Below are 14,710 nucleotides of genomic sequence, written 5' to 3' on the forward strand. Positions count from 1 at the left end.
ACACAGCCAGCACCAGCTGTGCTCATTCTTCTGCTGATGAACACCCAACAGAACACAGCCAGCACCAGCTGTGCTCATTCTTCTGCTGATGAACACCCAACAGAACACACAGCCAGCTCCAGCTGTGCTCATTCTTCTGCTGATGAACACCCAACAGAACACACAGCCAGCTCCAGCTGTGCTCATTCTTCTGCTGATGAACACCCAACAGAACACACAGCCAGCTCCAGCTGTGCTCATTCTTCTGCTGATGAACACCCAACAGAACACACAGCCAGCTCCAGCTGTGCTCATTCTTCTGCTGATGAACACCCAACAGAACACACAGCCAGCACCAGCTGTGCTCATTCTTCTGCTGATAAACACCCAACAGAACACAGCCAGCACCAGCTGTGCTCATTCTTCTGCTGATGAACACCCAACAGAACACACAGCCAGCACCAGCTGTGCTCATTCTTCTGCTGATGAACACCCAACAGAACACACAGCCAGCACCAGCTGTGCTCATTCTTCTGCTGATAAACACCCAACAGAACACAGCCAGCACCAGCTGTGCTCATTCTTCTGCTGATGAACACCCAACAGAACACACAGCCAGCACCAGCCCTCTCCCGGCCGCAGGCACTTTCCTCTCTGGTTCAGTTCCGGGCACAACCGCCAGGGGCGCTGGCGGCTCCCGGCTGAGTAGGGCGGCTGCCATGATTCCCCCGTGACTGCAGGGGCCGCTGTGGCGCGATGTCGGCCGCCTCTCTGCACGTGGGTAATGGTGGGCGAGATGGCGGGGGAGATGAAGAAGGGGCTTCTTTTACAAAGCCACTGGGGCAGCTGGTCCCGGTAACCGTCTGGATGGTGAGATGGGCTGTAGCAGGAACGTCAGAGCAGCGGCTGGAACAGCAGAGGCAGGCACACCCAGGACACCAAACGAAGTGTAGCAAGGACTCCAGACCCGTGCCAGGAGCCGCAGGGACTCGGGCAGACACGGGGTATTACGGTGTGGAGTTAAAGTGTAGCAAAAAGCTCTGAAGCAGAGGCAGAAAACAGTGGGGCTGGGCGGGGCATGGCTCCTTTGGACAGCCCACCGGCAATGGCTGTTCCCAGGGCAGGCCGCTGCGCGGAGGGGAGCACTCCAGGCGCAGCACACGCCGGTCCTGGGTTCCCGAGCAGCAGAGCAGCACGGAAGCAAGCTGGCAAGCCCCAATCACAGTGCCAGTGGTAAAAGAAAAGAAAGACACAGGCAAAACCCACAGGACAACAGTATTTCTGTCAGACTCCCACGCTACATGGCTCTTGACCCGATCACCCACAGGAAGGAAGCAGCAGCCTCTGGCCTCCAGCCCTCGCAGGGTCCTAGGCTGCCCCTCACCCATTACCATACTCCTGCACCCAGGGGAGACAGTGACCATGCTGGACACAAAAGAAAAACAAAAAAAATGGACATGGGACATAAATCATTACCAAGGCATCCTGTTCCTGATTTCACATTTGTTGCCATTTCCACGATCTATGGGGAGAAGTTCCCAGATGAGAACTTCATCCTGAAGCACACGGGTCCTGGTATCCTGTCAATGGCCAATGCCGGCCCCAACACGAATGGTTCCCAGTTCTTCATCTGCACTGCCAAGACCGAGTGGTGAGCCGTGGGCTGTGGGAGGGCAAGCTTGGGGGTCTGCATCTGGGAGATGTCCTCTCTTGGGGATATCAGGGACCGGCTGTGACTGGTGCTTCTCTGGCAGGCTGGATGGCAAGCACGTCGTTTTCGGCCACGTCAAGGAGGGGATGAACGTGGTGGAGGCCATGGAGCGCTGTGGCTCCAAAGATGGCAAAACAAGCAAGAAGATCACCATCACCGACTGCGGGCAGCTCTCGTAAACCCTTCTCTCGCCGACTGACGATTCCTCGGGCAGCCTGGGCACCGCAGCCCGCTGCAGCTCACCCGCTCCCACCCCAGTTCTGATGTACTGCTGCGTTTCTACTGGGTCACGGTCCCACTGGGCCGCAGTTAACCTTTGAGTCTAAATAAAACAAGTTAAACTACATACACCATAGCAGTTCCCTTCTGTCACCACCTGGGGAGGGCAGGGTTTGGCACTGGTGGGGGAGGAAAAAGAAGGTGTTGAGGGGGCGGGAGGAACCCTGCCAGTGGGGTGGTTACACCAGGCACCCCAGTAGGATCCAGAGTGAAGAGAGCAAGCTGGTCTGGGCACTGAACTGACCCATGGGGTCCTTAGTGTTTCAGCTGGGGAAGGGTTCTGGAGGGGCAGTGACACCCACCTTGGCATGCCTTGTAGGTCTCATTCAACAGGTGACATTGGTCAGAGCTGGTGTGGGTTGTCCTGAGATTCCAGTTTTTCCAGGGAGAGTTCCAGTCTGCAATCTTGCTGTTAAGGTAACCTGGTTTGAAGGTGGTTCTCTGTCACATGTATCCCAGTGGTCCTTGTTGGAGGATGCTGGTCCCAGCCTGGGGGTGCCCAGCTCTTAAAATTCAGTGTTTTCCACAGTTGCAGTTGGCAAGTGGGTGATGGGTGCACCCAGTTCAAGGGTGGGTGCCCAGTTCCAGGGTGATTCCAGTGCTTCCAGTTTGAAGGTGTGGGTCCAGCAAGGCAAGCTCTGGCCCCTTGCCCCCTTTTGCAGCACACCTGCAGTACCTGAAGGATGCCAAACTCCCCTCCCCTGTACCGGCACCACCACATCCCACATGGGCTCTGCCCTGGATGGGACACTGGTGTCGCTGAGGTGACCCCACAGTTCTGGGGGTGCAGCCCTCAGGGTCCGAGGGGAAGATGAAGCCAGCAGCAGCTTCTGCCCCATCTCACCTGTCCGGGAGTCTCCAGGGCTGGGTGACCCCAGACTGCAGAGCAGAAGAGGCGTGGGGGGGCTTTTGGTGCCTCACTGAGACAAGGCAGGGGCAATTTCCCTGCGAGGCACCGAGGCAGTGCGGGGAAGCTTTTCTGTGATGCAGCGGGCAGACCTGCAGTTTCCCCGTGGGGTCTGGAGCGTTGTCCCTGCACGGCCCCGTGCCCCCCTCCAGCTCCTGCCTCAGCCCCGCAGTGCTCCGGGCCCTTGGCCTCCCTCGGGCCCAGGCACCCCCACAGGGCTTTCCACCCAGGCTGGCCTGGAGCGCAGGGAAGGCTCCCCGCAGCTCCTGCTCTTCACTGGCACCTCCTTCACTCTGGCAGCCCCCACTGACAGTCTCTGGGGGATTAGGGAGGTCTAGGACGGGGGAGGACACCCACCTGTTGCCTCACAACACTTCTCCACACCTGGGGCACACCTCAGTGCTGTAGTCTGCCACCACAGCCATGCCAGGGCTCCCTGGGAAGGGGCATGCCAGCGTCACAGAGCTTTGTCTCCCCAGCAGCAAGACCAAGGATGACCTCTGGCCCATAGCAGTGAGTCATGGCCACTGGAGCCACATTCAGGCCCAGTTCTTCTGCTCTTGCATTTTCTTCATGAGATGAACAGCTCTCCTTTGGATGGAGACTATAGTTGCAGCTCTAAAGGAAAAGAATATTGAGCAGCAGCATTAAATGCATGAAAACATGAGACTGGGAGAAAGTGCTGCAAAACATGACCAGAAACTGAAGTTGTTTGGCCAAGGCCCTAGGATGGGTGTCAGCTTAAGCAGAGGTGAACACGGAGCACTGCCGTGCTCAGCCTGGGGACCCTCCTCAGCCTGCCTGGCTCCAATCTCATCCTCATACCAGAGTGCCCAGTATTTTGTGTCCCACACACCCTGCTGCTGTCACTCCCAGTATCCACATCCCCCACCTCACACAAGAACTGGTAAGATCCTGGGTTTGCTGTCCTTACAACCCAGATGATTGTGCTCCTGATCTGTGTTTATCATTCTGCCTTCATTCTGAAACCACTAATGGCCCCCTGAAGCCGTCCAAGAGTGGGCTCTGTTTCTCTGAGGGCTGAAGGGCTCTGGGCTGGTCCTGCAGTGCACACCTGGTTGAGTTGGGCAGCTGTGGGGATCAGGTGGAAGTAGATGAGTTATTTGCCTACCTAGGCTGGGAAGGGTTCCCTGGTGCTCTGTGGGAGATGGACTGGTTTTCCAGGCACAGGTAATGACTGTTGGTTCGTGGCCCAGCTCTGAAAGGTGCTGGGGCAAGCAGCCCAGCGGTTCAGGCACGAGGGAGGGCTGCCAGTGTCCAAATGGTTCGCACCTTCTCCATCCCACCTTGAGGAAGAAAGGATGCCTGCTGATAGCTGAGATTCTGGTCCATGTGGGTGGGGGCAGGACATTCCTCTGGGATGCTGAATTGGGGAATTGCTGGAACTCCCAGGACAGTTTCTCTACAGCCAATACAAGGGAGGAAGAGAGATTCTCTTTGTGTTCCTGAAACAGGTGAGGTACTCCACCATCAATGCCCCTCTGTCTGTCTCTGTCTGTCTGCAGACCACCACTGCCAGTGAACTGGGAAATGAACTGGGAAGTGAATCTTATGCCCTCTATGAGGTTCCTCCATGTGGATCATGTGCATCGAGCTTTGTCTGGATCTCTGGGTGACTGTGCCTCATGAGGCTGACCCCTTGACACGTGTCTGGGGTTTTTGTTCACTCTGATGAGAATTTACACAGAATTTACCACCCCTGACTGGTGGATTGTGACACCTGCCTTCCTTTCCCACTCCCCTCACCCTGGAACCCCTCAATATCCCCCTCCCAAGTTCCCCTGGGACTTCACAGATCTTCCAAGAAGCTCCCCAAATCCATTCTGGGAACCCTCCCAAACAGCTCCTGGAACCCTTCCAAATCCACCCTAGGACTCCCAATGTTCCCCAGGATGCCCTTGAATCTCCCCAATCCTCCCGGGATGCCTTGGGTACCCTCCAACAGCCCCTCAGGAGTCCCTCAAATCCATCTTGGGACCCTCAACATCCATCAGGACCCCCCTCCAGCCCCTATCACCCTCCCTGGTCCCCCAAATCTACCCAGGGTCCCCCAAAATCAGCTCTGGTACCCAAAATCCCCATCACCCCCAACATCTCGTGGGACACTGTAGCCTCCTAAACCCCCAAAATCCACCCTGCACCCCCCAAATCAACACCGGGATCCTCACAAACAACCTCTGGGACATTCCAAATCCACTCAAGGACATCCTGACCCCTCAAATTCACCACAAGACCCCCCACCCAGACACCCTCTACTCCCTCGGACCCCTCTGGCAGCCCCCAAATGTAACGTGGAAACCTCTCCCTCCCAGGAATCCCCCAAACACCTACTGGGACCCTCCAAACCCCTCTAGACTGCCCTCCCCGCAGTCTACCCAGGAACACCAAATTCCACCTTCAGAATCCCCACAAACACTCTCTGGAACCCTCCAACCCCCTCCAGACCCCCTAAATCCACTCTAGTACACCCCAGGGTGACTAGGAACCCCACCTCCCTGGGACCCTCCAAGCCCTATCAGGTGCCCCTAAATCCACCCCAGGATCCTCCCTGGGGTCCCTCACCACCCTCTGGATCCCCCAAATCCACCCTGAGATGCACAAACATCTGCTGAGAAGCCCCTGGGACCACCCAAATCCACCCTGGGACCCCCCTTAAGACTCCCTGGAACCCCCTGGGACCACCCCTACACAAAGGCCCCCCCTCCACACTGTTCCAGCCCCACCATGTCCTTGCCTTCCCCCCAGCACATGGCCTTGTCCTCCCTCAGTGTCCTTGTGTGCCTCCTGATGTCCTTGTGTCCACCCATCCCCCAGAGGCCTCCCAGCCTGGATGTCCCCTGTGCCCCCTTCCCCTGTGGTGGCACCGTCTCCCTGTCCCATTAGGGGGTCCCTAGAGCGCTGTGTCCATGCCCCCAGGCTATCACTGTGTCCCCTTTCCCCACAGGGGATGTCCCCAGGGGGGTGCCCTCCAAGTCTCCATGCTCAGGATATCCCCAGGATGTCACCCCCTTGTCCTCCTACCTGGGGTGTCCCCAGGGTGTCCCCATCCAGTGTGTCCCTGTCCCTGGGGTGTCCCCACAGTGTCCCCAGGGTGACAACCAGGGTATTCCCACGCTCCTGGCATGTCCCCAAGGTCTCCCCAGGGTGATGTGGCCCCAGGCCAGGATGTCCCCATGTCTTCCCACATCCTGATGTCTCCCACAGCCCCTCTCCATATCCCCTGTGCCCATCCACATCATTCCCACTCCTGTGCCTTCCACGACCCCGATGTCTCCACGTCCCCCATATCCCCCTCATGCCGCCATGGCTCTACGTGTCCTGCCATGTCACCACATCCCCCATGTCCCCCAGCATTCCCCGTGTCCCCCTGTGTCTGCTGGCACTGCAGGAGGTGATGGTGAGGGGCCAAGGGTGGTCCAGGGGGGATCCTCTGTGGGAGCTGAGGGAGGGGGGCTGGGAGGGTTCTGCGGGCACGTGGAGGGGAGCTGTGGGTACTTAGGGGCTGGGGGTGTCCAGGGGGGCTGTGGCAGATCCTGGGGGCTCTGTGGGTGTCTTTGGGGGCTTAGGGAGGTCTAGGAGGATCTCTGTGGGTGCTAAGGGGATGTTGCTGGGGTTCAGGGAGAGGCCATGGGGGCTGAGAGGTTTGTAGGGGAGGGTTCTTATGGGACCTGAGGGGGGAGCCTATGCCCTCCATGGATAGGGGGCTGGCGGGAAGTGCTATGGGGGGGGGACTCTGGGTCTGTTTTATAGAGGATATAGAGGATGGGGAGGATGGGGAGAATGGGGGGCTGCCTCCAGGGGCGGGGGGCAGGGCTCCCCTTTATAAAGGCAGAGCGACCGGTGAGGGGCAGGCGTTGATGAGAGACGGGGCTTTGAGCCTCCTGTATAAGGGCCGAGCCTCATGGGGTGGGGTTTTAAGAGACCCTCTTTATGGGGCTGGGCTTGGGGTCCACTTTTATACTTACGGGGTGGGGGGGGTCGTGGTGAGGCGCGTGTGCGCCATCTGCGAGGGGCAGGACTTGAGGGATGGGGCTCCATGGGGCGTGGTTTCGGGGTGCCCCAATATAGGGGCTCTGCGGGCGGCCCCCCCGCGGGCCATGGCGGCTGCGTCGCTGCTGTGCCTGCTGCTGCTGTCGCTGTCGCTGCTGTCGCTGCTGGCGCGGCTGGCGCGGCGCGGCGAGGGGCGCGGCCCGCGCTGGGGCGCGCTGCACCTGCTGCACCCGCAGGGGGCGCTGCACCTGAGCCGGCTGGCGCGCCGGCACGGGCCCGTACTGCGCCTGCGCGCGGGGGGCTGCGGTGAGTGCGAGGCGCCCCAAAACCGAACCGGGACCCCAGGGCCCCCCGAACCCAAACCACCGGGACCCCAGAGCCCCCCGAAACCGAACCGCCCGGGACCCCAGAACCCCCCGAACCCACCGGGACCCCAGAGGCCCCCGAACAGCCCGGGACCCCAGAGCCCCCCGAACCCGAACCCACCGGGACCCCAGAGCCCCCCGAAACCGAACCGCCCGGGCCCCCAGAGCCGCCCCGAAACCGAACCGCCCGGGCCCCCAGAACCCCCCGAACCCGAACCCACCGGGACCCCAGAGCCCCCCGAACCGCCCGGGACCCCAGAGCCCCCCGAACCCGAATCCACTGGGACCCCAGAGCCCCCCGAACCCCCCTCGCTCTGCTCCTCAGGGACTCTCCGAACTTCCACCCCTGCCCTTTCCCCCTGCCGCGGGGACCTCCCCAAACTTCAGACCTCTCCCCGAACCCCCCAAATCTTTTCTGGGACCCCAATCCCCCGATGCTCCCCCCAAAATCCCGCGCCAGGACTCTCCACTTGGTTTGGGAACTCCCCCAGTTTTGGAGTACCCCCCAGCGCCTCCTCTTCCCTCCAGAAGTGCTGGTGCCGAGCTCAGTGGCGACCATCCGCGAGGCGCTGGTCCGGCACTGGGGGGACTGGCTGGGGCGCCCCCCCAGTTATCTGGGTATGGCGCGGGGGAGCCTGGGTGGGCTATGCGGGGGTTCCTGTGGGGTTTGGGGAGTATCCTGTGTGTAGTGAAGCCCTTCGAAGGGAGTCACTATGGGGTTTGTGGGGTTCTCTGTGGGGCTTGGGGGGGGTTACTAAGGGTTTGGGGGGGCCCATGGGATGGCAAGTCCTTATAGGTTTTGAGGGCGTTCCTATGTGATTGAAGGGGTTGTTACGGGATTTGGAGGGGGTCCCTATGGGGCTGGGAAGGTGGGTATTGGGAGGGGGTGGGGGCAGTTCTGGAGGGGTGGGTTGCCTGTAAGGGCAGTTTCTAGAGGTCTCTGCCCCACCAGACACACCCTTCAGCTTCCAGGGTGGGATTAGGGGGGTCCTATGGAGGAGGCAGCTATGGGGTTGATGGAGGCTTTATGAGGTAGAGGGGCCCTGTAGAACACCCCTGATGTATTGGAGGTGGGTTCCTATAGGGGCTGGGGGGATTTCTGGGGGTCCCTGACTCCTCCTGCCCAACGCCAGGGTCGCTGGTGTCACGGGGGGGCCGGGACCTGGCACTGGGAGGCCCCTGCCCTGGCTGGCGGCGGCAGCGGGGAGCAGTACGGGGGGCACTGGCACGGGCTGGGGGGCGTCTCGGGCCCCTCCTTTGGCTGCAGGGCCGGGAGTTGTGTGAGGTGAGACCCTGAAACCGACCTCTCCCCAAACTGATCCTCCCTGCATTCCAAAACAGATCCCCACACAATACTGACCAGCAAAACCCTGCCCCATGCACCCCAAAACCGATACCTTAAACCCCACTCCCTTCACCCAAACCCCACCCGTGCACCTTAACCATGTCCCCTGCATCTGAAAACTGTCCCCCAGACCCTGCCCCCTGCACTCAACCCCCAATCTCTGCATCCCAAACCTGATCCTGAAACCCTACACCCACACCACTGTCCCCCAAAACTGACCCATCCAAACCTCACCCTCTGCACCCCAAAAGGGCACTATGCCTGTGAGTCCCCAAAACTCCCTTAGAGCTCTGCACTTCTCTTGTGCGATCCCCTAAGCCAGCCTTAGACTCCCCTTTATTTCCCCAGGGCTCTCTCTAACCCTCTCTTTCCCCAGGAGCTGCGTTCCCATGGGGAGGCCCCCCTGGACCCCTTTGAGGTGTTCACCTTCCATACCTGCAGCACCATCGCACGCCTCCTCTTTGGGGACCTGGTGGGGATTTGGGGGGCAGCCAGGATGGAGACAGGGGTTTGGAGGAGGACCCCAGTTTTTATGGGGTCCCAGGGGCTTGGGGGGGATCCAGGAATTTGTGGAGGGAACATCCAGCTGTTTGGGGGGACTAAGCAACTTGCGGGTGGGTGGCAGGGCTTTGGGGGCACACAGGAGTTTGAGGGGACCCTAGTGTCTGAAATTATGCTGGGAGTGTTCTGGGGGATCCAGGGAGAACTTGAGTACTGGACAGTACACCGGAGTGTCCTCCTCCAGGTGCCCCCTCCGGGGGAGCTCCGGGCCTTCTCCCGCTGCCTGGGGGAGCTGCTGCAGGTCTGGGGGCACAGCAGTGTCCGGGCGCTTGACGTGCTGCCCCTGCTGCGGGTGAGCCTGGCAGTCCTGTGGGTGGCCTTGGGGCTGTGGCCTCTTTGCTGCATCAGGGTCTATGGAGCCCAGGGCTATAGAGCCCTGAGGGGGCAGTGAGGGAATTGTGGGGGGCTGCAGGGGGGCTGTGGGCCTTTGCAGAGGGGCTTAGGGCCCTGGGAAGGGCTATGAGTCTCATGGGGGTTATGTGGCCCGTGGGAGGGATATGGGGCTGGTGGGGTTATATGGGGTTGGGAGTGAGGGTATAGGATCTGTGTGGGACTGGAGAAGGGTATGGGGGGCTGACAGGGAGCTTATAGGGTTCATAGGGAGCTTGGGTGGTGTCTATGGCACTGGGAAGGGACTGTATAACCCTAGGAGGGGAATTATGGGGTCTCTACGGGGCTGGACAGGGGTTATAGTGTCTGTGTGGGGCTAGGGGGAGTGTTACAGGGTCTGTATGGTGTTGAGGAGCTCTGTGGGCCTGGGAGCGGCAGTTGTGGGGGCTCTGTAGGGCTGTGGTGGTGTAAAGTGTCTCTGTGGAGCTGAGGGTGCCTGTAGGACATTGGAGGGGTCTGTATGGCCTAGGGGAACAGCCATAGGGTTTCCCTGGGGCTCAGGAGACTTACGCAGCATCTCTGGGGGAGGGGGTATCTCTCTGAGGTGAAAGGTTTCTTGGGGGTTGAGGGTCCCTATGGAGTCCCTGTGCCCAGGCCCTGCCCAACCCGGGGTTGCGGAAGCTGCTGCGGCTCGTCCGGCACCGTGACGCCTTTGTGGAGGCCCAGATCCAGCGGCACCAGGTGGGGAGGCCCGGGGAGCTGGGGGGCAGCCGGGGGTCAGGAGCGGTGTGGTTGGAACACAGGAGACCCAGGGCTTTGGAAAACACCTGGGGGTCTGGAAGGGCCCAGGTTCTGGGTGGAAACCAGGAGTTTGGGGGGTACCCAGGGGCTTGGGGGCACTCACATATTTTGGGGGAAACAGAGGTTTGGGGGACCCAAGGGGACAGGAGGAGCTGGGGGCCTGGAGGGGATGTGGGGCTGGGGAGTTTAAGGCTTGGGGGAGGAACCAGGGGTTTAGGTGGACTTCGGGGTTTGGAGGGGACTCCCGTGTTTGGGGGCAGCTGGGGATCAGGAGAAACCCACAACATGTGTCATCCCTTTACCAGGCGTGCCCCTCCCCTCCCCCAGACACCGTTTTGGGGGCACTGCTGGGGCGTAGCTCTGCGTCACGGGGGGGCCCCCTGAGCCCCCCCCGGCTGCACATGGCACTGGTTGACCTGTTCATCGGGGGCACCGAGACCACAGCGGCTGCTCTGGGCTGGGCTGTGGCCTTCTTGCTGCACCGCCCTGAGGTGACATGCATGTCCCTCCATGTCTTCCATGCGGCCCTGGAGGGTCCTGTGTGTCCCCAGGGGTCCTATGTCCCCCCCCCCACATCCTATATGTGTTCTATATGTCCCTGATGTTCCCTTCTCCATGGGTTTCCTGCTGCTCTGCCCCCAGATGACGTGTGGCACCCTGTGTCCCCTGTATAGTGCCAAGGCTCCATGTGTGGGTCCCATATCTCCATGTCCTACAGGTCCCCCATGTCCTCCTCTCCATGGCTGACACTGTGCCCTTGCACCACCCTGAGGTGCCACATGGATGTCACAGACATTTCAGAGCTGTGTCTGTGTACCCATGTGGCTCCTTGATTTGGGTGGGCCATGGAGAGGTGGCTCAGGGTCTGGGGATAGAGGGTCCCAAGAGACAGATCTGCGGGCTCAGGGGTGTCCCCAAGGAGGAGGGAGGAGCTGGTTTGGGGGGGGTTGGGTCCCAGGGCAGGTTTGGGGGTTTGTAGGGGGGGTCCCCAAGGGAGGTCCCCAAGGGAGAGGGCCAGGCTTGGGGATGGTTTGGGGCCCCAGGGGCAGGTTTGTGAGTTCAGGAGGGTCTGGGGTTCTGGGGAGTTGCCCCGTCATCCCATTGCCACCGCGTGCCCCCTGGGATGCGCCCCCTCCCCTGATAGCCCATGGCAGACATGGCACACCTGTGCTCCACCTGTGCAGCTGCAGGCGCGGCTGCGGGCGGAGCTGGAGGGGGCACAGGCACCACCCGGGCCAGGGGACATGGGGCGCCTGCCCCTCCTTCAGGCCACCGTCAGCGAGACCCTGCGGCTGCGACCCCCTGCGCCACTGGCGCTGCCCCACTGCGCCCTGCGCCACACCAGGTACAGCGCGGAGCAGGGCCAGGGGCAGCGCTGGCAGGAACCGCTGCCAACTGCTCTGGGTGAGGGGGAGCTGGGGGAACCTCTACACACCAGTAAGGGACCGCCTGGCATCATCAGTAGGGCCCATTAGAGAACCCAGAGGAGAACCCAGCAGAGCCCATTAGACCCCAGTGAGTCCCACTAAGACCCATCAGGTCCCAGAATGGCCCCAGTAAGACCCGAATATGCCACTAGGTACCAGTAAATCCCAGGAGGGCGCAGTAGGAGTAGGGCCACAGTAGACTCCAATAGACCAGTACGGCCTGGTAAGTCCCTGTAGGACCCAGTAGGCTTCAACAGAACCCCAGTAAATCTCAGTAAGACTCATTAGGTCCCAGTAAGGCTCCAGTAGGCCCCAGTATAACCCCAGTATGTCCCACTAGGCCCCAACAGGTTCTGGAATGACCCCAGAAGACCCTAACAGACACCCAGTAACTCCCAGTATCACGTACCAGATCTCAGTATGGACCCTGTAGACCCAAACAGACATTCAGTCATACCCAGTAGCCCCCAGAGAGCCTCAGTAGGTCCCAGTACGGCCCACGTAGCTTTCAGGAGTCCCCAGCAGACCCCAGTCTATCTCCATGCACTTGTCCCCTTCCAGTCTTGGGGGGCTCCCCGTGGTGGCCGGCACTGTCCTGGTCCCCAACCTGCTGGCAGCCCAACAGGACCCTGACATCTGGCAGCACCCTGAGGTCTTCCTGCCCGGTATGTGGGTATGCCTGCACTCTGAGTGCCCCCCGAACTCCTGGGGTTTCCTCAAACATCAAAGTGGGTTCCCCCAGCCATGGGGTTTTCCCTGATTCCTGGGTATCCTGGGAACACCTTGGTGTCATGAGTGCCCCCCCGATGCCTGAACCACCCCAAACCCACACCCCCTCTCCCAAACCTGTCCCCATTAGTCCCCCCATATATCTGTGTCCCCCCCAAAACCTGTGGGTCCCTCTGTTCCTCCCCTCTATCCCCCCCCACCCCCAAACCCCTGAGACTCCCCTCAGGTGTCTAAACCCTCCCCAAACATGTGAATCCCCTCTGTCATCCTGGGGTCTCCCCCGAGCCTTAGAGTCCCTCCGAGCCCCTGGGTCACCCCAAACCCCCATGTCTCCCTTCTGAACCCCGGGGTCCAACCTGGGGAACTCCCACCAAACTTGTGGAAGTCTGCCCCTAAGTCTCGGGTCCCCGCATGGCGCCCGCTCCCTCAAAAGCCAGTGGGTGCCCCGGGACCCCCCAAAGCTGAGCCGCCGCTCCCCCAGAGCGGTTCCTGGCCCCGGGCGCCCCGTCGCGGTCGCTGCTGCCGTTCGGCTGCGGGGCGCGATCGTGCCCGGGGGAGGGCCTGGCGCGGGCCGAGCTCTTCGTGTTCCTGGGGCTGATCCTGCGGGAATTCCGTCTGGAGCCGGGCCCGGCGGGACTGCCGGGGCTGAGGGGGTCACCGGGCACGGTGCTGCGCTGCCCCCCCTTTCGTCTGCGTATGGTGCCCTGCCAGCCCCCGGGCTCACCCTGACCCTGGCCTGACTCCACTTGACCACTTTATTACTTTTCTGAACACTCTGTGACTCACCTGAGTCTTTTTGACCCTTCCTGAATACACCTGACTTCACCTGACCCTGTGTGACACTGCCTTAGCCTGGCTGACCGTGACCCCCTGATTGACCCCACCTGACCTCGGCCTCACCCCTGCCAACCCTATGTCTCCCCTTGACACCGGCTATGACCCCAGCTGTGACCCTACCTAACCCCATCTGACGCTGCTTGAACCCTGCGTGACTCCATCCCAACTCCCTGGCACCTGATTCCACCTGATCCCTGGGTGCCCCCATTCAGCACCCCGGATGCCTGGGTCTCCCCCCGATGCCAGGGCCAATGCAGTGTGGGAGGGCCCCATTTACCTCCTCCTAATAAAATTTGTAATTTTGACCTCACCCCGCAAGTCCCGGCTCTTCCTGGGACCCCCTAAACCTCTGTAACGCTCGAAGCCCAGCCTTCCCCCACCCTGACCGGCTACTCTCGGCACCCGCCACAGCCGCAACCCTCGGACAGCATCAGGGGATGGCGGTCGGGGTGATTTGCACTCCCCGCTCCGCAGAGCCGCTCCCTGGGGAGGCTGCGGTGCGAGGCACGGCCGGGCTGCCGCTGGTGCGTGCGGGGCGCTGCTCTGCCGCTCCGCCTGGCAACGGGTGACTCGAAGCAGGAAGCGCTCTGATTGGCCGAGGGCTGGTGTGCCTGGCAACCGATACATCTGATTGGCTTAGAGCTACTGAGGGCGGGAGGGGAGTGGAGCGCCGCCCCAGCGCGACGCCCCGAGGGAGCGGGAGGCGAGGAGCGAGCGGGCGGGCGCGGCGGGGTGGAGTGCCCGCTCCGAACGGTCGAGGGAGCGGGAGGCGAGGAGCGCTGCTCTCGACGCGCAAAAGCACGAGGGAGAGAACAGACGAGACCGCCCGCGCCCCCGAGTCATATGTCCAAATGGGGACGACGGCAAGGGAGGGGTAGGCCAGGCAAGGGTACGGGAGGGTTGGTGGGTGAGGAAAGGCAAAGGAGGGATAGGCAATTCAAGGGGCCAGCAATACAAGGCAAGGCAAGCGTGGGTAGGTAAGGCAAGGAAAGTGAAGGGTAAGAAACGCTATGCAAGGGGGCGTTAAACAAGGCAAAACCACGGAGGGGAAGGCAAGATGAGGGAAGGGAGGGTTGGTAAAGGCAATACGAGGAAAGGGAGGGGCAGGCAAGGGAAAGCAAGGCAAGGCAAGGGAGGCAGTGGAAGCCAAGATGAGGAAAGGAAATGGAGGGGTAGGCCAGGTAAGGCAGTGCAAGGCAACGGAGGGGTTGTTACCTGAACTATCCAGCTGCAGGATAGATGTTCAAAATAAACATTGGACCCTTAAGGGAAGAGTCTGTCACCCTCTGTAAAACCCAAGGGGAGAGCAAGGCTCAAAAAGGCAGCTCTCCATGCTGCCGGCACCTGCTGCTGGAAGCTGCGTCGCGGGGCGCGCTGCGGTGTACACGCGGGTGCGCAGGGGTGGAACCGCAGCCCGCGGTGCCGCAC

General features: G+C 61.1%; 2 protein-coding genes across 4 annotated transcripts; both read left to right on the plus strand.

The window, feature by feature from the left end:
• The first annotated feature begins 1,265 nt into the window (after positions 1-1,265).
• LOC119710935 (peptidyl-prolyl cis-trans isomerase A-like) lies at positions 1,266-2,036 on the plus strand. Its single transcript, XM_038160489.1, has 2 exons — positions 1,266-1,630; positions 1,734-2,036. The coding sequence occupies exons 1-2, from the start codon at positions 1,281-1,283 to the stop codon at positions 1,867-1,869; spliced, it is 486 nt and encodes a 161-aa protein (XP_038016417.1). The 5' UTR covers positions 1,266-1,280; the 3' UTR covers positions 1,870-2,036.
• A 4,832-nt stretch (positions 2,037-6,868) lies between these two features.
• Positions 6,869-13,809, plus strand: LOC119710934 (steroid 21-hydroxylase-like). 3 transcript variants are annotated; one of them, XM_038160486.1, is made up of 10 exons: positions 6,869-7,193; positions 7,781-7,870; positions 8,386-8,537; positions 8,974-9,069; positions 9,343-9,450; positions 10,143-10,229; positions 10,595-10,780; positions 11,474-11,634; positions 12,278-12,381; positions 12,927-13,806. In XM_038160486.1, the coding sequence occupies exons 1-10, from the start codon at positions 6,995-6,997 to the stop codon at positions 13,172-13,174; spliced, it is 1,431 nt and encodes a 476-aa protein (XP_038016414.1). In that variant the 5' UTR covers positions 6,869-6,994; the 3' UTR covers positions 13,175-13,806. The 3 variants fall into 3 exon arrangements, with proteins under 3 accessions (XP_038016414.1, XP_038016416.1, XP_038016415.1); XM_038160488.1 differs by lacking the exon at positions 10,595-10,780 and having other exon boundaries at positions 12,927-13,809; XM_038160487.1 differs by lacking the exon at positions 8,974-9,069 and having other exon boundaries at positions 12,927-13,805.
• The last annotated feature ends 901 nt before the right edge of the window (positions 13,810-14,710 follow it).

This window comes from Motacilla alba, chromosome 22 (assembly GCF_015832195.1).
Source record: "Motacilla alba alba isolate MOTALB_02 chromosome 22, Motacilla_alba_V1.0_pri, whole genome shotgun sequence".
NCBI lineage: Eukaryota > Metazoa > Chordata > Aves > Passeriformes > Motacillidae > Motacilla > Motacilla alba.